Source organism: Hemiscyllium ocellatum, chromosome 18 (assembly GCF_020745735.1).
Source record: "Hemiscyllium ocellatum isolate sHemOce1 chromosome 18, sHemOce1.pat.X.cur, whole genome shotgun sequence".
Classification (NCBI taxonomy): Eukaryota; Metazoa; Chordata; class Chondrichthyes; order Orectolobiformes; family Hemiscylliidae; genus Hemiscyllium; species Hemiscyllium ocellatum.
This window is the reverse complement of record NC_083418.1, coordinates 45,649,578-45,674,587: the sequence shown is the minus strand read 5'-3', so window position 1 is coordinate 45,674,587 and position 25,010 is coordinate 45,649,578. Positions and strand designations below refer to the sequence as shown.

The 25,010-nt window shown below is 38.0% G+C and overlaps 1 protein-coding gene across 1 annotated transcript in view; it reads left to right on the top strand.

Moving 5' to 3' along the window:
- The window catches only part of copb1 (COPI coat complex subunit beta 1), a 46,195-nt gene extending 21,842 nt beyond the window's left edge, over positions 1–24,353 (top strand). Inside the window, exons 12-22 of the mRNA XM_060838933.1 lie at positions 316–412; positions 1,320–1,477; positions 2,746–2,866; positions 9,497–9,724; positions 12,637–12,816; positions 15,112–15,256; positions 17,860–17,979; positions 18,283–18,428; positions 18,534–18,623; positions 23,696–23,851; positions 24,031–24,353. Coding sequence (XP_060694916.1) covers positions 316–412; positions 1,320–1,477; positions 2,746–2,866; positions 9,497–9,724; positions 12,637–12,816; positions 15,112–15,256; positions 17,860–17,979; positions 18,283–18,428; positions 18,534–18,623; positions 23,696–23,851; positions 24,031–24,090 — 1,501 coding nt within the window. The 3' untranslated portion in view covers positions 24,091–24,353. The remainder of the gene's footprint in view (positions 1–315; positions 413–1,319; positions 1,478–2,745; positions 2,867–9,496; positions 9,725–12,636; positions 12,817–15,111; positions 15,257–17,859; positions 17,980–18,282; positions 18,429–18,533; positions 18,624–23,695; positions 23,852–24,030) is intronic.
- The last annotated feature ends 657 nt before the right edge of the window (positions 24,354–25,010 follow it).

Sequence of the window (25,010 nt, the reverse complement as noted above, 5' to 3'; positions counted from 1 at the left end):
CCATCTCTCTCTGAAATTGTCTTGTCTGGTCACGTGTCAGTAGCAGGTTGCTGACATCTGGTTGTCTAGCAGGATTGCTGTTATTTTGAGTTTTGATTTAAGTTTATCTTCTGATTGAAGGTACCAAGTTTAGTTTTGTTCACTCATGAAATTGGCTTCAATTTATTCTATTTGTAAAATTAATATGCAGAATATTTTGCTGAAGAGAAGTAGAATTATTAAATAGAAAGCCCATGAATTTGATCAGACTTTAACTACTTCAGATTAATGTTACAGTCCTCAATGTTTTATGTATTTATTTCTTGTTTGTCACAGGATATACCGGGGAGCTCTCTGGATTTTGGGCGAGTACTGTAGCTCCAAGGAGGATATTCAGAGTGTAATGACTGAGGTTCGTCGATCCTTGGGTGAGGTACGTCTCGAATATATGAATTTCTTTTCCTCCTCCCTTTGGTTGCTTTTCCCAATACCATAGACAAAATAGTAAATAGGTTATGCACAACCTCAACTCTGCTCAAAATGCCCTCATCGCTCTGTGTCCCAGCATTCTCAAAATAAATTGCAAAACATGCCCTCTGTAGAAGGGTTGAGAGAATCTGTCAGATGAACATGGCTTTCCTTACCAAAACCTGATTTTGAATAATTAAGTAATATCTGTATGCAGCAATTTAAAAACCAAACTAATAGCATCTATTGAAACATTTTAGGTTATGCATTGATGTTTACGTTAGCATGTGCAGGTATGGTATCCATTATTAGTATGTTCAAATATCAAAAAGACCTAAAATCTGCAGGTCTCTTTGGAAGTAGACCTGTCAACATGCTGAGTTCGGGTTCTTTGGGGGTAAGAAAAGCTTTGTTTTTAGGTCTGTTTGGGTTAAGTGAAGTTTTTTTGCAAAGGATCTGAATGGACTGTGGTGAACGCAAAGACTGAAAAATTCCTTTCTTCAAATTCTAGATGACCCTGAGATTTTAAATATAGGATTCCTGACCTGTACAGATTATTTTAAATGTCAGTTCTGTGAAAAATACCATTCTTTCATTCTCCGCAATGGAACTGCTTTAAGAAATTCAGTCAATGATAAATAAAAATGATTCTAGTGTTGCACAGAAGTGGCCCTGATGTTGAAGAAAGTAATCTGAAGAATGTCAATAAAGGATTATTTTCTCATTCACATGAAATTCATGTGGCAGCCCCAAGAACACTTAAATATCCAAAATTGCTAAATTGATTTAATTGAACTGTCTTGCAAGATGTATATTGACACTTTGAAACCATAGATGTTGTACTTATTTTTCATTGCCTCCCATATTAATAGATTCCAATAGTTGAGTCTGAGATAAAGAAAGAAACTGGTGAGCTGAAGATTGATGGTGATGTTCAGGTGATTTCAACACAAAAACTTGTGACAGAAATGGGGACATATGCAACACAGAGTGCCCTTAGCACAAGGCCTTCTAAAAAGGAAGAAGATAGGTAATGTTTGAATTTTTTCAACTGGTGTTAAAAACTGGCAGTTGGCTAAAGAGGGACAAATACTTGTTTTGGGACTGAAACTGACAATTGCCTCTCTCTCTCATTTGCATATTAAGACAAAAGTACCTTCATAAATGAACCTGTCTATATATAGTTTTCCTTGCCCAGCATGTGATTAATTTCCTTTTGTGGCAATGGATAGTATCAGCATAGTTTTTCCAATACATTCATGGGTTGTGCATGTCACAAGGCCAACGTTTATTATCATCCATCTTGAATTGCCCTTAAGTCGGCTGCTGAACTGCCACCTTGAGCTGCTGCAGTAAATTGATAACGTGGTAATGGACCAGCTTGGTTTTGTTGTAGTTCTTGTGTATAGGATCAACCTAGACTATTTTCCATATTGCTGGGTAGGCACCAATGTTGTAACTTGATTGAAACAGCTTAGCTAGGGTCACAGCTAGTTCTGGAGCAAAGGCTTCAGTATTTTTGCCGGAATGTTGTCAGGGGCCATAGCCTTTGCATTTCCAGTGCCTTCGGTTTCTTGATATCACATGGAATGAATTAAATTGCCTGAAAACTGGCATCTGTGATTCTGGAGACTTCAGAAGGAGGCCAAGGTGGAACTCTGCACTTCTGGCTGATGATTCAGCCCTTGTTTTTTATACTGCTGTGCTGGGCTCTCCATCTGTAAGATGAGGATGATTGTGGTATCTCCTCTTGCTGTTAGTTGTTTAATTGTTTATCACCATTCAGAACTTAATGTGACAAGACTGCAAAGCTTGGATCTGATCCATTGATTCTGTTTATCACATGCAGCTTCTATTAAGTATGCAAGAAGTCCTGTGTTACAGCTTCACCAAGTTGACAACTAATTTTTAGGCATGCCTACTGCTACTCAGAGCTTGACCTCCTGCATCTTTAATTGGGTTGGTCGTCCAGCTGTTGATTGTGGTGAAGTGGACAACATGTTAGGCCACATTGAATTCAACCACAGTTCTGCTGCTGCTGATGGCTCATAGTACATCATGCATACCCAGTTATGAATTATTAGACCTGCCCTGCTGGCACAGTAGTAGTCCCACACAAAACAATTGGGGGAGGTGCAGTAGTAAGTCTGTAAGAATTTTATGTTGAATGAAAATAGGATTGTAAAAATCAAAGTTACAATGTATGGCTCATAAATATACCATTGAACATGTTGCAATTCTAGATTTTATCATAAAGTTACCTGAATTTTAAAAAAAGGTTTTCCTGCTTTCTTAAAGACCACCCTTGCGAGGGTTCCTACTAGATGGGGACTTCTTTGTGGCTGGTGCTCTTGCAACTACGCTAACCAAAATAGCGTTGCGTTACGTGGCACTTCAACAAGACAAGAAGAAACAGAATGTAAGTCATAATTGAGATTATGTTTGAAAATATAACTTGAAAGTGAGAAATCTACTTCTGTTGTGTATGTATTAAGTGAAACCGTAAACGGAAACAAGCTTAAAAATGGATTTCAGAGTTGTATTGTTGAGTGAATATTGATTCATGTCTGAATTATTACAAAATGCATCAGTTAACTTCGGAATTTTAATGGTCTTGAGAAGCTAGAAATTGATCACATTGATTCATGTTCAAGGAATATGCAAGGAGCATTCAAGTTGTTAATGCAGACACAGCCAGTAGCTTCCTATTATAGAGTATGGAAATTCAAAAAAACGAGGTGCGGCAGATCCAGGGAAGCGTTATTAAATGAATAAGCCAACAGCAATTTGATTTGGTCAGACGGAATTACACTGGTGACAACGTAAATTTAGTGGAACACTTGTGCTCGACAGGGCTTGATGCTGAGACCATTATTGTTGACTAATTTGTATTAGCAATCTGAACTCTGGACTCAGAAGTACAACTTAAGAATTTCTGAATAACATGAAATTGGATGACTGTTGGTTACTAAAGACGGAATATAGTAAATTGTGACAACGTCGTAATGTGGGCAAATTTATGTCAATATAGAAAAGTCTGAGCTAATGCTTTTGAGAGGAAGTTCACGGAAGCCATATCCTGTTTGGGAAATAAGAGTCTAATTGGGAGTCTGAGTACAGACACAAAAATCACCAAAAGTAAGGGTGCAAGTTAATGTCATTACATTAGCAAACCCAGCGCTAGATTTCATTTCTGGAACAATAGAATTGAAGAGCAGAGTTATTTTGAACCGGTGTGGAATCTTGATTATCCATAATTAGAGCACTGAGTTCTTTTGATCATCAACCTAATTCCTGAGACCGAGGGATTTGACCTGTGAGGTAAGATTAAAGAGACTGAGTTTATATTCTCTGAAATTTAGAAGAATGTGAGGTAATCTCATGAAAATGTAGATATTTCTTAATAACATTCCTGCTAAACTGCTCACACTGAGGCCTCACTCATGCCAACACATTCACTATCAAATTCTCCAACTGTAGTTGCGCAGAAACCAGAGAATTAGAGAGAACACACCTCAGAAAGATCAACTGGTGGATGCATGAAAAGTATTTTCCCCTAGATGGGCACTCTAGAACCAGGGAACAGTCACAGAATAAGGGCAAACCATTTTAGGATTGAGATAAAGAAGAATTCCTTCAGGTGCAGAGTGGTGAGTCTTTGGAATTCTCTCTCCCAGAAATCTCTGAAGGCTCAGCCACAGGTATGTTCAAGATTGTGTTTGGTACGTTTTTAAACATGAAAGACATCCATGGATGTGGGGATAGTACAGGAAATAGATGTTGAAGTAGAAGACCAATTGTGATCTGATTGAATGGTGCAGCAAACTTGAAGGTTTAAATAGACTACTTCTCTTAGAACATAGAACATTACAGCGCAGTACAGGCCTTTCGGCCATTAATGTTGTGCCAACCTGTGAAATCAATCTGAAGGCCATCTAACCTTCACTATTCTGTTCTTGTCCATATACCTATCCAATGAGTATTTAAATGCCCGTAAAGTTGGTGAGTCTACTACTGTTGCAGGCAGTACATTCCACAACCACCTACTGTTTGACTAAAAAAAACCTCTGGCACCTGACCTATATCTATCACCCCTCAATTTAAAGCAATGCCCCATTGTGCTAGCCATCACCATCTGAGCAAAGATGCTCTCAATGTCCACCTGATCGAACCTTCTGATGATCTTATATGTCTCAGTTAAGTCACCTCGCAATCTTCTCTCATGAAAACAGCCTCACGTCCCTCAATCTTTCTTCGTAAGTCCATCCCTCCATACCAGGCAACATGCTGATAAACTTCCTCTGAACCCTTTCCAAAGCTTCCACGTTCTTCCTATAATGCTGTGATCAGTATTGTACGCAATACTCCAAGTGCAGCCGCACCAGAGTTTTGTATAGCTGCAGCATGACTTCATGGTTCCGAAACACACACTCTACCAATAAAAGAGAACATACCCAGATGCCTTCTTAACAACACTATCAACCTGGATGGCAACTTTAAGGGGTCTATGTATACACAGAGGTCTACCTGCTCATCTACAATATCAAGAATCTACCATTCGCCCAGTCCTCTGCATTCCTGTTACTTCTTCCAAAGTGAATCACCTCACACCTTTCCACATTAAACTCCATGTGCAACCTCTCAGCCCAGCTGTGCAGCTTATTTATGTCCCTCTGTAACTACAATGCCCTTCTGCACTATCCATAACTGTACCAACCTTAGGTGTCATCCGCAAATTTATTAATCCCATCCTTCTATGTCCTCATCCAGGTCTTATATAAAAATTACAAACAGCAGTGGACCCAAAACAGATCTTTGTGGTACACCACTAGTAATTGAACTCCAGGATGAACATTTCCCATCAGCCACCACCCTCATTCTACTTTCAGCTTGCCAATGTCTGATCCAAACCTCTAAATCACCCTCAATCCCATCCCTCCATATTTTGTGCAACAGCCTATCATGGGAAACCTTATCAAACATTTTACTGAAATCCATATTCACCACATCAATGGCTTTACCCCCATCCACCTGTTTGGTCACCTTCTCTAAGAACTCAAGGTTTGTGAGGCACGACCTACCCTTCACAAAGCCATGCTGACTATCCCTAATCAATTTATTCCTTTCAAGATGATTATAAATCCTATCTCTTATAACATTTTCCAACACTTTACCAACACCGAAGTAAGGCTCACTGGTCTATATTTACCAGATTTGTCTCTACTCCCCTTCTTGAACAAGAGAACAACATTTGCTATCCTCCAGTCTTCTGGCACTATTCCTGTAGACAATGACAACATAAAGATCAAGACCAAAGGCTCAGTAATCTTCTCCCTGGCTTCTCGGAGAATTCTAGGATAAATCCCATCTGGCTCAGGGGATTTATCTATTTTCACACTTTCCAGAATTTCTAACACCTCTTCCTTGTGAACCTCAATTCCATCTGGGCTGGTAACCTGTTTCTCAATATTCTCCTTGACAACATTTGTCTCTTTCCAAATAGCACTTCCCCTACCTCCTTGGACTCCATGCATAACTTCCCACTCATGTCCTTGATTGGCCCTAATCTTACTCAAGTCATTCTTATATCCGTTATATACCTAGAAAAAGCTTCAGGGTTTTCCCTGATCCTATCCGCCAACAACTTCTCATGTCCCCTCCTCGCTCGTCTTAGCTCTCTCTTTAGGTCTTTCCTGGCTACCTTAAATTCTCAATCACCCTAACTGAGCCTTCACATCTCATCTGAACACACTACTTAATTTTATATGAGCATTTCTTGTCTCCACCTTTATAAAAAGACATGAAGGTATGAGCAATGTACAAAAAAAGGATATGGACAGCATCAAACTGAGGCGTTACCACTATCAGGAAGGACTGAACAAGCTGGGATTCTTTCTCCTGAAAAGCAGAACAGAGAGGTGATCTGATAGGGCCCTTTGAAATCATGACAGAGTTTTATCGGGTAGAACTAGATTTCCACTTCTGGCGAAGACCATAATGAAGGGCTATGAATCTATCGTAGTCACTTAGAAATTCAGTAGAGAATACAGGAATAAGTTATTTATTTCATAATGGGAAAAGGTAGAACAAACAAAACCAGAGATCCTGGATGCCTGATGCAATTGTGAAAGAGATGAAGCGGAATGAGAGGGTATATGATAGGTGACTAGGGTCAATTAGAGACCAGCAAAGGGATTTAAATATTGAGGCACAGCATGGCTGAGGTATTACATGAGTACTTTGCATTGGATCAGAAACATCCTAGATTACTGATGGAAGTAATAGTGTAAGTTTGACAGGTGTTGGCATAATCTTTGACCTTCCTTATATGCAGGATGTTTAGGCAAACCAACTTCGATGTATTAAAGGTGAATTGTATCTAATTAACTTGATTGAGTTAATGACACAAAATCTGGAAGTAAGTAGTAGAATGATAGACTTCAAGAGAATGTAGACATGCTGCTGAAATGAATGGACACTTGGCAGATGAAATTTGAAGCAGATCACTGTGGAAAAATATGCTTTATTAGGAAGAGTACATACTGGCAATCTGAAGTAAAGGATTTGATTCCACAGAGGATGTCAGAAATGAGGGGCTTGTGTGTGCAAACTTTTGAAGGTGACTGAATAGTTTGAGAAAGTGATTAATCAGGCATGTGGGATTCTGGACTTTATAAATAGAGGCATAGAGTACTAAAGGAAGGACATAGAATGAATCTTTATGGAAAACTGTTTTAGCCTTAACAGGAGCATTACACCCAGTTCTCAGCACCACATTTTAGGAAGGATGTAAAGGTGTTCCAGCAGCTGCAGATAAGCTTACAGGAATTGTTCCAGGAACAGGAAACATCCATTGCATAAACAGATTTCATAAACTCAATGTTCACATAAGAAAAGATTGAAAGCAAATTTGACAGAGGCACAGAAAAGTCACGAGGGGTCTGTAGAGGGTAGACCGGGAGAAATCATTACTATTGGTAGACAAGGTGAGACTCCGAGGGCACTGGTTTAACATGCATGACAATGAAACAAAGGATGAAATATATTTTAGAGCTTTGGGAAAAGGATAGAAAAAAGAAATTTAGCTGAGTTGTGCCTGCAGAAAGTTACCATGGATGTAATGAGTTGAATGACTTCCTGTACTGTAACCATTCTGTGTTTCTATCTGAAGAGTGATTAAAATATTGAACTCATCAGGAGCAATTCAGGCAAATAACATTGAATAATTTAAAGGAATCCAGATAGGCAGGGTGACAAGAAACTTGTGGCATAAATGTTGTATTATGATCTACTTGAGAAAATGCACTGATCTGGAAGCCATGCGACACCTGAGTTGCCACAAATATTAATGATATAATAAAAGTATGCAGAGTGCCCAACTGTTGGAATCACGTTTGCAGAGAACACTGGCAAATTTCCTGTACTTAAATTCTGTTTACTACAAATAAATACATTCCAACCACAAACAGGTGCAGGCTTTAAAATATTGCTGCATTAGTTATATTTTAACCCCTTTATACCCTTATATAAGCATACTTGAACAACAAACAAATTATCGGTTTTATGGGTGGAAAGAGAAAATCTGCGAAATGCAGTTCAACACCCTAAGGGTTTGTTAAAGTTTCCTTTGGCTTGCCAAGAGTTTTTGTTCTTTAATTTCTTTTCTCTAGGTTTTTCACTTCTTCGCAGGAGGTAAGAGTGATCGGTAGAGTAATAGAGATCTACAGCATAGAAAATGCCCTTTTGTGCACACAGTCCAGATTGGATGAGCTGGACCATTACAATGCAATGCAAGGTTGATTAGGAACTAATCACATCTGTCTTCGACATTGAGTTTCAATATTCTTTTTAGTCCAAGGAGAAATAGAGAGGCTGGCTGGAATTCTATCATTGTTTTGTGTCGATTTATCTTTAAACAAAGGGATGTAGAATTCCTTGGATGGCTGCAAATATCCACATTTAACCAGGTATTCACTTGAAACTTTGGACTGTCTGAAACTCAGATTAAAAGATCATATGATTTGCGGTGGCCATTTTAGTAATCTTTGTGTCCTGTTTTAAAATATGAAAGTCTTGACTGAAAGTTCATAATATACCGAGGCATGACACAATGCTGTAGGCATGATGTAATGTATTAAGTGAAGGCAGTTATTTAATTTAAAATGGACCAATGGCATTAATTTGGTGTTTACACTGCTAACAGTGGGACTCTTCAATTCTTGATTTAAATAATTTCACTTATTTTTTACAAGATTGTAAATAGAGTTTGGAAATTTGTAGGTTTTTGAGAATATAGCTAGCAGAGTAGATGAGAGGTATCAGTTTATAGGTATCTGAAGAAGTTGAATGCCAGAAATTTGGTTGATGCACACATTTAAGGTCAGTGAGGTTGGGGTAATTGTTTAACTTGGCTGAAGGGTTGGTGAGCAGTCAGCAAATGGAACATCTAAACAGGTAGTAGTTTGTAATACTATGATCAACGTTTGATCTTTAGCACTTGCATTCCATAACATAACCTGGGTGAGGATTACTGAATATAATATAACCAAGTTTTCTGATGATTGAGTTAGATAGCAACATTAGAATATGAGCAGGAGACACAAATCTCAAAAAGATAACAGAACGGATAAGTGTTAAGGCAAGAAGTTGGTGGATGGAGTATAATATTGGGAATAACATTCTCTCTGGTACTTGTATGTGTGTGTGTGACCTAATAATTGATATGCTTCAAATCCTTTCTTGGGTGTCAGTTACACATGCAATAATTTATCAGGGCATTGTCTACACAAGCAACTCCTGGATAGAGAGCAAAAATGTTTGACGAAGTGCTTTGAATCTTTGATATCCTGTAGCCAGGAAGGCTGTGATACTCAGTTCCTAAGTATGTAAGATATAAATTGTTTGATTTTTCATCATGGGGCATTAAGAAAAATGAGAAGAGGATGAAAAAGTGAAATTAACATAGAAGAACTTACTGAATGGCCATGCAGTTCCATGGGCAGTCTGATCTACACCTCCTATTTCTGACATTTTTCTGTATTGTTTTTAGAGTTTTGCTGCAGAGGCCATGCTGATCATGGCCAGCATTTTACACCTTGGTAAATCATCACTCCCAAAGAAATCAATCACAGACGATGACGTGGACCGTATCTCACTGTGTCTTAAAGTCCTTTCAGAATGTTCCCCACTGATGAACAACATCTTCAACAAAGAATGCAGAAAATCTCTCTCTCAAATGCTATCAGCAAAACTGGAAGAGGAAAAGCAAACTCAAAAGGTAACTTACATAAAAGTCTACCATATGTTACATTAATAGTTATGCTGAGTAATTGTTTTTGCTACAAAATATCCTGTGAATATATTTTATGAAGAAGTACACACAACTTCAGTGGAAGTTAAGATTTGACAATACCAAGTATGCATGCCAGTGAAATACTGCTGATTTTTAAAAACTCAAAACATGAGGAATGAACAGTAAGCATATCAAGTTTCTTATTCAGACTACTGTAACAGAATGTAATGACACTGGCAGCCCATAGTGAAAAGGGCATGCCGGTTTGGAGAAATGCAGAAATAAGCAGTGTCAGACTATTTTCCCTTGTTCCAAATAGGACTGCTCCTCCCAACTTGGACTAGTATTATAGAAGGGAAGTTAAAAGCTAGGTTAAAAAAATAAGTTATAAATAGTGGTTCATTAATTATTCTGGTATATTTTAAGAAATAAAGTTGTTAATTTTTTACTTGAAATAGTTCTTAGCCACTCGATTTTTACAGATTATTGCATGGGCTAAATCTTTTCAATGTTGCTGGTTTTAAACTAGGCAGGAGCGTTTACCCCATATGATAACAGTTTTGGGGCTCTGGTCCTTGATTTAAACTGGTTGAGATAGATTTGAATAGAATGGGGGTGCATAAAAATCCCAGCAGATTGAAACATTTGCAGATTAGTGGCCTAGATCTTTAAATAAAACATAGGTAAGATCATTTGTTTCATTTCGGTGACTTTTGGTTGATTAAATTAAAAATGAGAGAAACGGCTCTTAAAATTGCAGAAGAGGTTCTGGGGTGTGAAGATGATTCTCAAATTTGCCAAGGAAGTTTAGAAGGAAAGAAAAAGGCCATACTTTTAGAAATAGTAAATAAGTTGAATTTGGGTTTAACCAAGGACACAAGGAAAGCTGAAATTGTAAGGGAATTACTCAAACATTTAAGTGTGTCAGAGGAACTGGCAAGTGCAATAGAGGTAGCAAAACTTAAATTACAATTGAGGAAAGTGGAGTTGGAAGACAAACAAAGAGAGAGAAGAACAAAGAGAGAGAGAGATGAGAGAGAGATAAATGTCTTGGCTGAGCAAAGAGAGGGGAGAAAGAGAGAGCGAATTTGAACTTGAAGTTGCAACTTAGTCAGCAAAGTCAAGTTAACAGGATGGAGATTAAAAGCGAAGGTAGTGATTGATATAAATATGTTGAAATTCTGCCATATTTTGATGGAAAAATGTTGAAGTTTTCTTTATTTCATATGAAAAGTTGGTTGATGGAATGGTCCGAGGATTTATGGGTAATTCCAGTTCAGACTAAATTGGTCGGCAGAACTAGTGAGATATTTGCCACATTGTCGGATGAGGTGTCAAGAGATTATGAAGAGGTTCAACAGGTTATTTTAAGTGCTTATGAATCGGTACCAGAAGCATATAGGTAGCGGTTCAGAAGTTCAAAGAAGGAACCAGGTCAGACTTATATTTAGTTCGAAAGAATTAAACATAGTCAATTTGATCGATAGGTGCATGATTTGAAAATAGCTAGGACACTTGAGGCTCTAAGAGAGATTATTCTGTTGGAGGAGTTTAAAAACTCACTTCCAGAGATGGTAAAAATTCATGTGGAGGGACAAAGAATTCAGAAACTGAGAAGAGCAGCAGAATTAGCAGGTGAATACACGCTGGTGCATAAGACAACTTTCCGGCCAGAATTTCATCTTATGAGGAATAGAAATTGGGAGAAAGGGAGATACTACACTACGAAACTAAGGGTCATGCGTTAAAATTTTACCACGTGTTAAAGAAGCCCAAGGAGGTGAAAGGCCTCCGGTGTTTTCACTGTTATGATGTGGGACACAGAAAATTACAGTGCCGGTGGTTTCAGAAGGGCACTGGGAAAAGTTGTTTTCACTGCTAGAAAGTGGGACACATAAAGTCACAATGCTGGTCATTAAAGAAAGACACTGGAAAAAGATGTGGTAAAAGAAGCCAAGCCAGTGGCATTAATGAAGTTAGTAAAGGAGACCCCAAGAAGAGCTGCAGAGCTGAGGAGCTGCAGGAGAGCGCACAGCCGAGGCAGGGGCTGTGTATGGAGTTCGTGCCAAATCTCTGCAAAGACTTGGCCTCTGTGGGTGAAGTTTACTCCGAGAACAGGGGGAGAAGGACAAGAAGTCATGATTTTAAGAGATACAGGATCTAACTGGTCGCTGATATCATTTTGCACTCCCCATTGCCAAATGAGCAAACAGCAGGTTTCTGACTGGAAGAACTTCTGGAGTCAGCCAGGTTAAATACTATTGCCAGTGAGAAATGTAACCCACCCTTATGATGGGTCACCTTATGGTAATTTTTATTTATCGTTTATTGTGCCATTTTCACGGAGCAAATATTTCACATGCTAAACAAAGGGTTAGTGCAGTCTACTCTGAATTTTCTCAAATCTCTTCCCCTTTTGAAATGCTTCATAAACCACCTCCTGTCCTAAAGTCTCCTTATATAGTTATGTTTCAGATTTTATTTGAGAAGTGTGTTGGGATGTTTTGCTACATTAAAATTACTGTAAATGTGTTACTTGTTACTAGCTTGTATATGCTTGTTATAACGTGTGATCAATGTAAAATTACTTCTGGAAAGTTTTGGAAATAATTTCTTCTCCATTCTTCAACCTTTGCGTTTCCATTGCATACCAAAGGAACTGGTAAAGTGTGGCCCTTCACTCTCAGGGAAAATTGATTGGACTGGGTTAGAACTGTTATTTTCACAGGGAGTCTAGTGAACTATGATTCGTATTTTAGGATTGTGTGTGTTGGTCGTTAACTTCTGAAAGAAATGGGGATCCTCTCAGTCACTTTACTGGTGTAAAAATGCCTGTTTGCTGTTTAAATTTATTTTGAGTACTTACCACTTTAAATTCTTTCCTCTTTGCCATTTAGAAACAATCTGAAAAAAGGAATGTATTGGTACAGGCCGATGATCCCATTTCCTTTATGCAGCTGATGGCCAAGAATGAGATGACCTCTAAGGAGGACCAGTTTCAGCTGAGCTTATTGGCTGCAATGGGTAACACACAACGGAAAGAAACTTCTGATCCCTTAACATCCAAGCTCAGCAAGGTACTGTGAAAATGCACATCTTTTTGTGATCATTAAGCAAACATTTGTATGAACCTATTATTACAATCCAGGCTTGATGCCTAATGTTTCCCCTGGTGCTGAGATCTATTTTGTGAGTGTGCATAAACAGAGATTGTATTCTGTTGATAGTTTTTGTAATAATGACCAAGCAGTTTTACCAGTTCTTTGCCCTGACCTTTTTTGAATATTTGAAACTGTAACAGATCTGAGTTGAAACTGCCTTAACTTGTCAATTGAAGTTCAACATTGATGTATTTGTGTGCTGTAACACAGATTTTGTGTGGCATTCCACCAGTGATTATTCATATAATGACTTGCTTAATATAGCACAAACATCTGAAAAAAGCTTTCTTCTTTACCGAGCGGCATTGTGCAATTGATCAAAATATGGCTACCCTTATTAAAGTTCTTTAGTTTATCTTGATGGTCAAGTGTGCCAAAGGGCTCAGATTTGCTGAGCAATAGTGTTCATCTAAAATGGTTTCACTTGAGGAACCATAATTTATAGTTTCAGGGCAAACTGATGGTGTCCAGCAACACACAATGTGTTGATATGTATTATCTTCTGGAAACTAACAATGTCTACCTTTGCTTTGGCCTTGCATGTTTTCTTTTTTGCTGAAAGTATGAGTTAACAACAGTTCAGTGAGGGAAATCAGGCATCAGGGATGGAAGTGGACATGGTGTGTATCTGTTAACTCCCAAAGCAGTCAGATGGATAGGTACAGCACCAGTTCTGAGAAGGAAGTGTAGAGTTAGTGTATTCAATGCCAAATATAGGTAGTGACTTTTAAGATCAGATTAAGAGAGAGATAAAAATGGAAAGAAAATGGAATATTAAACCAAATACATTTTTAAAATATTCCAATAATTAGAATCTGAAGGATTGAGGGTCTTGTTTTGTCATAGTTCATTTTCAGTTCCAGAGGGATTGACTGATATTACTAAAAGTGTACTTTAACAGAAATGACTTGATTAAGTTTGGTGTGGCTCGTCAATTCATGTCTAACACACACCTTCATGCTGCTCATTGCATTTCAATAACAAAACAGTATGCTTGATGCTTTTTTTCACAAAGTTAACAGTGGAACACCACATCTGGGGCAATATCTTTTATTGTATGTTGAGATGACATCTGCCCTTGTTTGATATTCCTGCAACAATTAGTATAAATAACAATGAGCACTATTAATCTTGCCATTGTTATGGCAGTAAGTTGTAGTTTCATATATAACCAGCCAAAATCAGCTTTGAAAAAATTTGAGCATATTATTCTTTTTAGTTGGGTAGTTATTGGGACTCTGCAATGTCTTTTCTTACTGAAAGTGTATGTACCACATTGCAGAATGTAATTTGACCTTTGGAATCCTCGAAATCATCCCAAAACTGTGGGTCAGCTTCAGTATAGAATATAGATTGATTTGCTGGTGTGGGAGTAGATGGTCATCATTTTGAATTGTAAGTAAGCAATCCCCAATAATTCAAATTACATTGTGATTTGTTTTACTGAATTAATTGATTCTACAGGATGCCTTTCTATTCACATTCATTGTCTGCTGCATCTGACATTGTTCCTACTATATGATGAATTGCTGGAATTTGATAATTTTGACATGAAGACTTTTGTAGCTGAGTGATCTTAGTCTTCTCCTGCAACATTAGACATCTTCATTTTATAAAGTGCTACACCAACCATCTGTTCTGAAGACGACTGGACTGATTGTTTGATTTGGCTCGCTTCAATTGGCTTTGTTCCTTTTTTGGAGGACCCATTTCTGTTCATTATTTGCAAGACATGACCTGCTCAGTATCGATAGGTCTTATACTCCCACCCATCACCCTATCTGAAAAGTCAAATTGACTCTTTGATCCAATGTGTCAACATATAAAGGGAATAAAATATAAAATTAAGGCCAACTCCTTATGTGACAAGAGTTGGTTACTGTCAAGTTGTAGCCTAAATATGATTTTTGGCTCGACAAAGCCTGATTATTTTATACACCAGGTTTTCTTATGTGCCATGATCTATGGTGTCTGATAGAATTGTGCAATATTTCCAAGTTTGTTAACAATGAACAATGAACAAAAATTAGGAAATAATGGTTCATTCTTTGTACATGCAATCCTGTTTTATGCAAGTCTGATCCTTTTTTACTTTGATCCTAATATATTCCACATAACCACTTTTGACCAAAAGTTCTATTTTAGCAAGGTTTAATGTTGGCTCTCTTCTGGAAAGAAATATTGAATTAATTATATTTTCCTCTCTTTTAGGTCACACAACTGACTGGTTTCTCTGATCCAGTATACGCAGAAGCCTATGTACATGTTAATCAATATGATATTGTACTAGATGTACTTGTGGTCAATCAAACCAGTGACACACTTCAGAATTGCACTCTGGAATTAGCCACATTGGGTATGTTTTCGTTGTTAATTCAAAAATTCTGGGTGTGGTTTTCCAGATGGTCAGATTTTCCACCCTCTCACCCAAGGAATCCACGAGGATTGTCTCATTATCAGTTACAGCAGACTCAAAGCTATATAATGTTGTGTAAACTATTAATTGGCTGAAGGCAGGACATCCACTTCTTAGTTGGGATGAAGTTCTACCTCAGTGAGTCAGATTAGCTAGCACAGGACTAGGTAGTAGAGGACTATTGAAGGAAGCATCTAGGAGAGCTAGGTTGCTTGACATTGGAAAGCACATCATTGATGGACCCTCTCCATGCCCAATCAGGATAATCTCCTGGATTTTCTCTTTATTGCCATTTCCATATTGAACTCCTCCGTGGGTCTGGAAAATTGTGGCAGAGTGGGAAGTGGCCCTTAAGTGATCTCATTCTCCCCTGCCAGCAGGGGACCATACAAGTATGGCTTTTACCCACTTACTTTCTTTAAGAATGAAGAGGAAGAAGACTGAGAGTTGTGATGCATCTTCCATAGAATCCCTGCAATGTGTACACAGGCCATTTGACCCAATGAGTGCACACCAACCATCTGAAGAGCATCCCACCTAGACCTATTCCCCCCCCACCCTATCCCTGTAACCCCACACAGTTAAAGCACCTATATATCCCTGAACATTCTGGGTAATTTAGCATGGCCAATCCATCTAACTTGCATGTCTTTGGACGGTAGGAGGAAACTGGAGCACCTGGCAGAAACCCATGCAGACACGGGGAGAACGTGCAGATTCCACACAGACAATTGCTTGAAGGTGGAATCGAACCCAGGTGGATGTGTTGTGAGGCAGCAATGCTAACCACTGAGTCACCGTGCTGACCAAACCTTATTTTCTCACCCTCACAAATCATTCGGTGAATGTACTAAGCATGCTGTGAATATAGAGCATCTCAAATTAAGATCTTTATGTTTAGTTATAGTCACAGATGTTTAAATGAGAGATCCTTAACCAAAGGTTGCTTTTAGAATAGCAGGAATACCAGCTGGAAAAGGCAGGTTTTCAGCATTGCCAAAGAAGCCAATAAAGAGGCCTTGAGACAATGCTAGAACTGGAATGCACATATCCTCAAGGAAAATACTGCTTTTAAAAGAGGAAAGAATATCACCAAAGCTTTAACACTTAGAATTTGGATGTTGGCACGGAATACAGGGAGAACTAACCATTTGGATGCAGAACTGGCTCAAAGTTAGTGGTCAGAGGGTGGTGGTGGAGGGTTGTCTTTCAGACTGGCTTATGCCCGAAACATCGAATTTCCTGTTCCTTGGATGCTGCCTGACCTGCTGCGCTTTTTCAGCAACACATTTCCAGCTCTGATCTCCAGCATCTGCAGACCTCACTTTCTCCTTCAGCAAAGAAGGTTATCTCAGATTACGACAGGATCTTGATCAGATGGGCCAATGGGCTGAGAAGTGACAGCTGGAGTTTAATTTAGATAAATGGGAGGTGCTGCATTTTGGGAAAGGAAATCTTAGCAGGACGCATACACTTAATGGTAAGGTCCTAGGGAGTGTTGCTGAACAAAGAGACCTTGGAGTGCAGGTTCATACCTCCTTGAAAGTGGAGTGGCAGGTCGATAGGATAGTGAAGGTGGCGTTTGGTATGCTTTCCTTTATTGGTCAGAGTACTGAGTACAGGAATTGGGAGGTCATGTTGCGGCTGTACAGGACATTGGTTAGGCCACTGTTGGAATATTGCGTGCAATTCTGGTCTCCTTCCTATCGGAAAGATGTTGTGAAACTTGAAAGGGTTCAGAAAAGATTTACAAGGATGTTGTCAGGGCTGGAGGATTTAAGCTATCGGGAGAGGCTGAACAGGCTGGGGCTGTTTTCCCTGGAGTGTCGGAGGTGGAGGGATGACCTTATAGAGGTTTACAAAATTATGAGGGGCTTGGATAGCGTAAATAGACAAAGGATTTTCCCTGGGATCGGGAGTCCAGAACTAGAGGGCATTGGTTTAGGGTGAGAGGGGAAAGATATGAAAGAGACCTAAAGGACAATTTTTTCTCGCAGAGGGTGGTACATGTATGGAATGAGCTGCTAGAGGAAATGGTGAAGGCTGATACAATTGCAACATTTAAAAGGCAGCTGGATGGGTATATGAATAGGAAGGGTTTGGATTGATATGGGCAGGGTGCTGGCAGGTGGGACTAGATTGGGTTGGTATATCTGGTCGGCTTGGACGGGTTGAAAAAGTTCCTAATTTTTAAATATACCTTTTCTGACTTAAAATGTTTTACAACCAACTACTTTTCTACAGTGTTATTCACATACATCATACCAATATGTGATTCCTGTCTGAAAGAAAGCAGCTGTTTCAATGCAGAAATCCTTCGAAATGCACTGCAGTGTCAGTTAACTTTCTGTATTGGAGTGTTCAAATGGGCTTTCAAGTTTGAATCTTTTGACTCAAAATTATTGACTGCACTGCTAAAAGCCATCAATTTAAAAAATATGTATTCTACTTTGATCACATTAATCACTTTGTAAGGTTGCTTCAATAAAGAAATGAGATCACCAGGTGTTAAATGTGAATCGTGTTTGCTTTGTTTTTAATAGGTGATCTAAAACTGGTTGAGAAACCTTCACCTCTAACTTTGGCTCCACATGATTTTGCTAACATTAAGGCCAATGTCAAAGTAGCATCAACAGAAAATGGCATTATCTTTGGTAATATAGGTGAGTAGGAATTTCATATTTAGCCAAAAACACTTTTTTCTGGTATTGCTAAATATATGCTGTTCTTAGAGTTTTTGCTGTTTTCCTTATTAAAGATTTTTTTGGTGCATTTTATTAAACTAGCAACATGCCTTTTCTTTCAGCAATTGTAAGCAATAGTGTTATGCAAAGCTTAAACCAATGTGTCTTTGATGTTCTCGGCAATGGGAAATTGAAATTTGAACTTTTTACATGTTTGAACTTATGAAATGAATTTTTCCACTGGAAAATTAGCTGATCATTGTATCTCATTTGCGCTTGCAGTGTATGACATATCTGGGGCTGCTAGTGATCGAAACTGTGTGGTACTGAGTGACATTCACATTGATATCATGGACTATATACAGCCTGCCGTGTGCACTGATGCAGAATTTCGTCAGATGTGGGCTGAGTTTGAGTGGGAGAACAAGGTAGAGAAATAACCTGCCAAAATAATGTTTCTCTTTTAAGGATTAAGCTAAGTTTTTGTAAATGAGGATTCGCTTCTCCTAATTTGTTTTATTTTTCTGCTGAAGGTTACAGTTAACACAAATATTACTGACCTCAATGAATACTTGCAGCACATTCTTAAGTCTACCAACATGAAGTGTTTGACTCCAGAGAAGGTGTGTACTGCTTTGATATTTGTTTTAATACCCATGTTTTTATGAAAAAGCCCAAACACATGATTCTTTATTTTTACGCATTGTCGATTTCTTCTATAAGTCCACTCTCTGTACTTGATCTTAGTTAGTTTTTGCAACCCTGATTCTTAACCTGAACAAAATTAGTTATTTCTTTAAAATCTTTTGAGTACATGTGTCCCTATATGTAGAGTTTCTAGAAGGTACTTAAAAAAAAAACCTCATTGCACACCTTAACAATACAAAGTTCATGGGATTGTAGGGACATTGACACCCATTCTAGAAAATTGTCTAAGAGAAAAAAAGCCAAGTGTAACACATCTGTTCATTCTGAAAGAATTCTACATTGATGTCCTCGAGGACCACTGCTGTTTTTGATGCTGAATGATGAACTGGACTTGGGGTATATTTTCCAAGTTTAGACATGTCAAAAAAGCATGGCAATGTACTAAACCACAAGGATGAAGCCAATTTTCAGAGCACTTGGATAGATGAGTGAAATGAGCAGATGCATGCAGATGCGATTGAATGCAGTGAAGTTTGGAACGAGACATTTTGAAGAGAAAAATATGGGTAATATTAAGTAAATAGTCATCTGTAAAGTGCATGCAAAACCAAGAACTGTGGATTCACAAACGCAGGTCTTTGATTAGTTAAGTTCAAAAACCTGTTGAAAAATAGGTAGAGGAACTTCACTTTATGAGTACAGGCAAAGTGTTCAAAAACTATTTTTTGGTTGTGCTCAATAAGTAATTAGTTAGAGGTCCATTCTGGGCACTACATATTAGGAAGGATGTCAGGGCTTTGGAGAGAGTGCAGAGGAGATTTGCCAGAGTTGTACTCTGAGCAAGGGATTTGTGTAATGTTGCAAGACTTGAGAAATTGGGATTGCTCTCCTTAAGACAGAGAAGTTCAAAGAGAGATTTAACAGTCGTGTCCACAATTGAGGGGTTTTGATTGTGTACATCAGTAGAAGTTGATAGCTAGCAGAAGGGTTGGTAACCTAACACACAGGCACAGATAATTAGCAAACAAATATTGTTTAACCTTGCAATTGATTCTCAACTTTTTGACTGACCACTTGAATCTTCATGAAAAGCCAGTAGAACATTTTCTCATTGTACATCAAAAAATGTAAACTGATTTTTAAAAAAAATCAATTTTGAGTGATAAAGTATTTCTGTTTAAATTTATTGCTGAATATTCAGGGTAGCTTTGAATTTATCACTTGATTTTAAGAAAGTGGGCTCAAACTGGAGCACTTCAAACTTTAATATATTATTATGAAACATACAAATATGTGTTTTTTTTTAGTAGAATGTATTTATTCCTGAATTCTATTCTTGGACGACTGTTTTTAATTAGAATATGTGAATGAAAGTGTTTGTAGACTGTTGTACTACATTCAGGAAGAGAAAAGCACAGTAAATGCTTCACGACAAATAGTGTTAAAGTAATTGTGAATAAAGCAAAACTCTAAATAAACTCAGTGCACTATATATTCACCAAACGCAGAGTAGAAAACAACAAGGCCAGTAAATGTGAATTATGTTTGGACAACAGTAGATCATAGGGTGAAGAAAATTCATAATTGAATTAGAGATGGTGATTAGGCTGCAGGGAACCTTTAATGCAATGTTCATTTTGTTTGCTGAAACACAAGGATGATACTCACACTAAGGAGTTAATGCTATGTCCTGGGATAATACTGAATGGAAAAAGGTTGAGTTATTACGAGTAAATTCAGAAGACATTTGAAATGGTACTATTCGTGGCAAATCAGAGCATATGATCCTTTCTAAGAACAAGAACATTTTGCACTGGATAATGCAACACATTCTGTTTAAATTTCACGATAAATTGCACTGTCTCTTTTTTTAAAGTTTAGGATCATTTAAGATGAGAACCTGAGCTACGCTATGAAGAGTTCAAATGGTCTGGTTCTGATATCAATCACGCTCCAGCAGGTTGTACTAGATATGGATTTGGAGTGTGGCTTTTTTTAAAAAAATAACTCAAGTAATTTTCACTTGGTATTGCATCTGCAATAATAATTTCGAGTAGAACCAGCTGAAGGGTTGGTTACTTTGGAGTTCGCAAGAGCTATCCTGGGGATTTTGACAATATTGGATGGACTGAAGAAGATGTGGAGCACATGGATAGATGCTTCAAGGGGATGAGAAGAGAAACTTCAGTTAGATAGCAAAAACCTCCCTTTTGCGCAATAGATATCTTATTCAGCTACAAAGTTATTTTTGTCACTGTGCACACAATGGAACAATGTAGTATGACTGTTGACAGGTGAGGTGCGGCGGAGAACCTCTGTTTAAGGTTAGATAACAAAGTCTGGACAATCCAAATTAACACTAATCTTATATTTAACTGCAGTTTTTGAGGGTTAAAAACAGAAGTTGCTGGAAAAGCTCAGCAGGTCTGGCAGCATCTGAAACGCTAATTCTTATTTCTCTCCATGGATATTGCCAGACCTGCTGAGCTTTTCCAGCAACTTCTGTTTTGGTTTCTGATTTACAGCATCCATAGTTCTTTCAGTTGTTATGGGTTGTTGGATTAAAATGACAATGCTGAAATGTGCAGTCTATATAAGTCTATCTAGAATCCTAAGAGTCATTGTAAAGAAACCAAATAACTGAATATATTTTAGATAATTGTTTCTTGCTGTGCTCTGCCACCTAATGGAATTGTTACAAAGGTGCATGGTAGCAGATGGTGAATAAGAATGTAATGGTTTGGGTTTGAGTTAGTGTTACATGACAGACCTTTGATTTTTATATTAGTAAATCATAGTGCAATTTAGAGGCAGAACAAGAGCTAAGTAAGCCATGTCACTGCAGGATTTTATAGTCATGTAATTCAATCTCCAAAACATGACTCATCAACTTTCTCTGAAAATCATGATTCATATGTGACCCTTGTTACGTTCAATTTGTTTTTTCTTGTATCTACAGTCGACAAAAATGGTGAGTAAACTACAGTACGTAGAAGGTGGGTGCAGATATTTGGTGGCAGTGGCAGGATAGATCGAGTGAATCCTTAGAGTATAAAGAAATCAGGAGGGCAAAAAGGGGACATGAGATAGCTTTGGCAAATAGAATTAAGGGGAATCCGAAGAGTTTTTACAGATACATTAAGGACAAAAGGGTAACTGGGAAGAGAATAGGACCCCTCAAAGATCAGCAAGGCAGCCTTTGTGTGGAGCTGCAGAAAATGGGGGAGATACTAAATGAATATTCTGCATCAGTATTTACTGTGGAAAAGGATAAGAAAGATATAGTCTATAGGGAAATAGATGGTGACATCTTGCACAATGTCCATAATACAGAGGAGGAAGTGCTGGATGTCTTGAAATGCATAAAAGTGGATAAATCCCCAGGACCTGATCGGGTGTGCCTGAGAACTCTGTGGGAAGCTATAGAAGTGTTTGCTGGGCCTCTTGCTGAGATATTTGTATCAATGATTAGTCAAAGGTGAGGTGCCAGAAAACTGGAGGTTGGCTAACATGGTGCCACTGTTTTAAGAAGGGTGGTAAGGACAAGCCAGGGAACTATAGACCGGTGAGCCTGACCTCAGTGGTTGCCAAGTTGTTGGAGGGAATCCTGAAGGACCAGATGTACCAGATTAGGGATAGTCAACATGGCTTTGCGTGGGAAATCATGTCTCACAAACTTGATTTGAGCTTTTTGAGTAAGTGACAAAGGATTGATGAGGGCAAAGCAGTAGATGTGATCTATATGGACTTCAGTAAGGCGTTCGTCAAGGTTCACCATGTGAGACTTGATTAGCAAGGTTAGATCTCATGGAATACAGGGAGAACTAGCCATTTGGATACAGAACTGGCTCAAAGTTGGAAGACAGAGGATGATGGTGGAGGGTTATTTTTCAGACTGGAGGCCTGTGACAAGTGGAGTGCAATAGGATCAGTGCTGGGTCCTTAACTTTGTCATTTACATAACTGATTTGGATGCGAGCATAAGAGGTACAGTTACTAAGTTTGCAGATGACACCAAAATTGGAGGTATAGTGGACAGCGAAGAGGGTTACTTCAGATTACAACAGGATCTTGACCAGATGGGCCAATGGGCTGAAAAGTGGCAGAAGGACTTTAATTAAGATAAATGCAAGGTGCTGAATTTTGGATAAAGGAAATCTTAGCAGGACTTATGCACAGTGAAAAATGAACTGTTCAGAATAATAGCTTTGCTCAACTCAGGATTGCAGATTGGCAACTGGAAGTCCAACTGAATCATGTTTGATGAAATAACCAAAAGAAGTTGGTACATTTAAAATTATTGTGGCATGAAGCATATTAATGCATTTTGTGAGTCAAAAACCTTTCAAAATAATACAGAGATCATTGAGACAACAAATGATGAGTCAAGGGAGACTTCGGCTATCAAAAAAACTTAAATATTGTTTACAATTAGGATGTAAAGCAGTGCATTAATCCTGTGTGATGCATACATTATTCATTTGCTTTTATGTGTATATGAGGCAATCCCATTCTGATTACAGTAAAATCTGTAATGGAGATTTACTATGAGGATGATCAGCCATGATCATAATGAATGGTGGTGCAGGCTCGAAGGGCAGAATGGCCTACTCCTGCACCTATTATCTATTGTCTATGAGGATCTGTTGAGAGGTGAAGTGCTCCTTTATGCACGAACTCTCAAACTTGAGCTTTTTACTACAAAATTGCAGAAGTGTGAATTGCAATTTTTAAAAGATTTTCTCAAAACAAAAATAATCTCTTTTGAGGAACTTTATAAAAAAGTTTGCAAATTCACTTTTTGAATTTAGCATCTCAATTTTTGCTTTCCTATTTAAATTTCAGAAAATTATTTTTAATTTTCTGTTTCTTATACGTTTGATGAGACCACAACAAGTGTGTGCTTCAAATTATTTATTTAAGGGAGTTTCCCTGTCTAAATTTGTTTCAGGAAAGACTTTTGGGTAGCCAGGAAATAAATCAATTAGAAAACAGCTTGGTTTGTGTATAATCTGGCAGCCTAATGTGAATGCTTTTTATATTTTAGGCTCTTTCTGGTTATTGTGGTTTTATGGCAGCGAATCTTTATGCTCGGTCCATTTTTGGAGAAGATGCACTTGCAAATGTCAGCATAGAGAAACCGGTACATCTTGGACCAGATGCTCCTGTGACTGGTCACATACGCATTAGAGCAAAGAGTCAGGTCAGTGGTAATATATATTAGAATAATTGGCAATTAACTGTAATCTGTTCATGTCAGACTATGCTTGTTATTACCAGCACAAAATCTAAAATTGCAAAATGAGGCTTTGAATACTTTAGCATCTAGCAAATGTTCTATATTTCATTTCCTCTTCACTGTGTATCTCCATTTTCTTACAGGGAATGGCTCTCAGTTTGGGTGACAAGATCAACCTGTCCCAGAAGAAAGTAAAAGCATAGTGGCTTTTTCAAACATCCATATTGGCTTAAAGTTATGTTCGTTTAATCCAACAATATCCTATGTTTATCTATAAACAAAGATCATAGATGTTGAGTATTTTGAAGAGAACTGGTAATTTTGTTGAGCTGTCCACGAAATTAAGCTTCTATTATGCATTTCAGAAGATTGTAGAGTTCTTTCCTTTTGTCTTTGTCTTGCTCCAGAGATTCCCTGTTTTACACTAAAGTTTATCAATTATAATAAAGATACAAAATTCTCCAAGTGTTCCGTGTTCATCTGCTTAATTATTGGGAATATGTGAAGCTATGTATATAGATTAATTTTAGACTAGATTAAATTATTTCTTTTGAGTAGGACCATATATTTACCAAAACTGGTTAAAAGAAAGGGATTACCTATGGAAACTCATATCTTGATTATAGATAGGAAAATGTGACTGGAAGAGAAAAAGAGATGTTGGGATGTCATTAGAGAATTTTGTGTGATAAAGGCATATCTATAATTATGTGAATAGATTGAGCAATTCAAATTAGCAACCATACTGTAGAGGAGAATTTCTTGGAGTGTACATGGGTTGATTTTCCTGGACCAGTCCATTCAAAACCAACCAGAGAACAGGCCATCCTGGACTGGGTAGTGTGCAATGAGAAAAGAATAATTTGCAGTCTAGTTGCATGATGTCCCGTGGGGATGAATGACCGTAATGTGGTAAATTATTCTTCCAGCTAAAGAGTGATTGAAGTTGATTCTGAGTCCAGGGTCCTGAATCTAAATTTACAATGGTGTGAAGCATGAGTTGGCTGTAATGGATTGGCGGACATTACTTTAAAGGAGTGATGGTGGATAGGCAATAGCAAGCATTTAAAGAGTGCATTGATAAACTGCAACAATTGTTCATTCCTGTCTGTGTAAAAGTAAG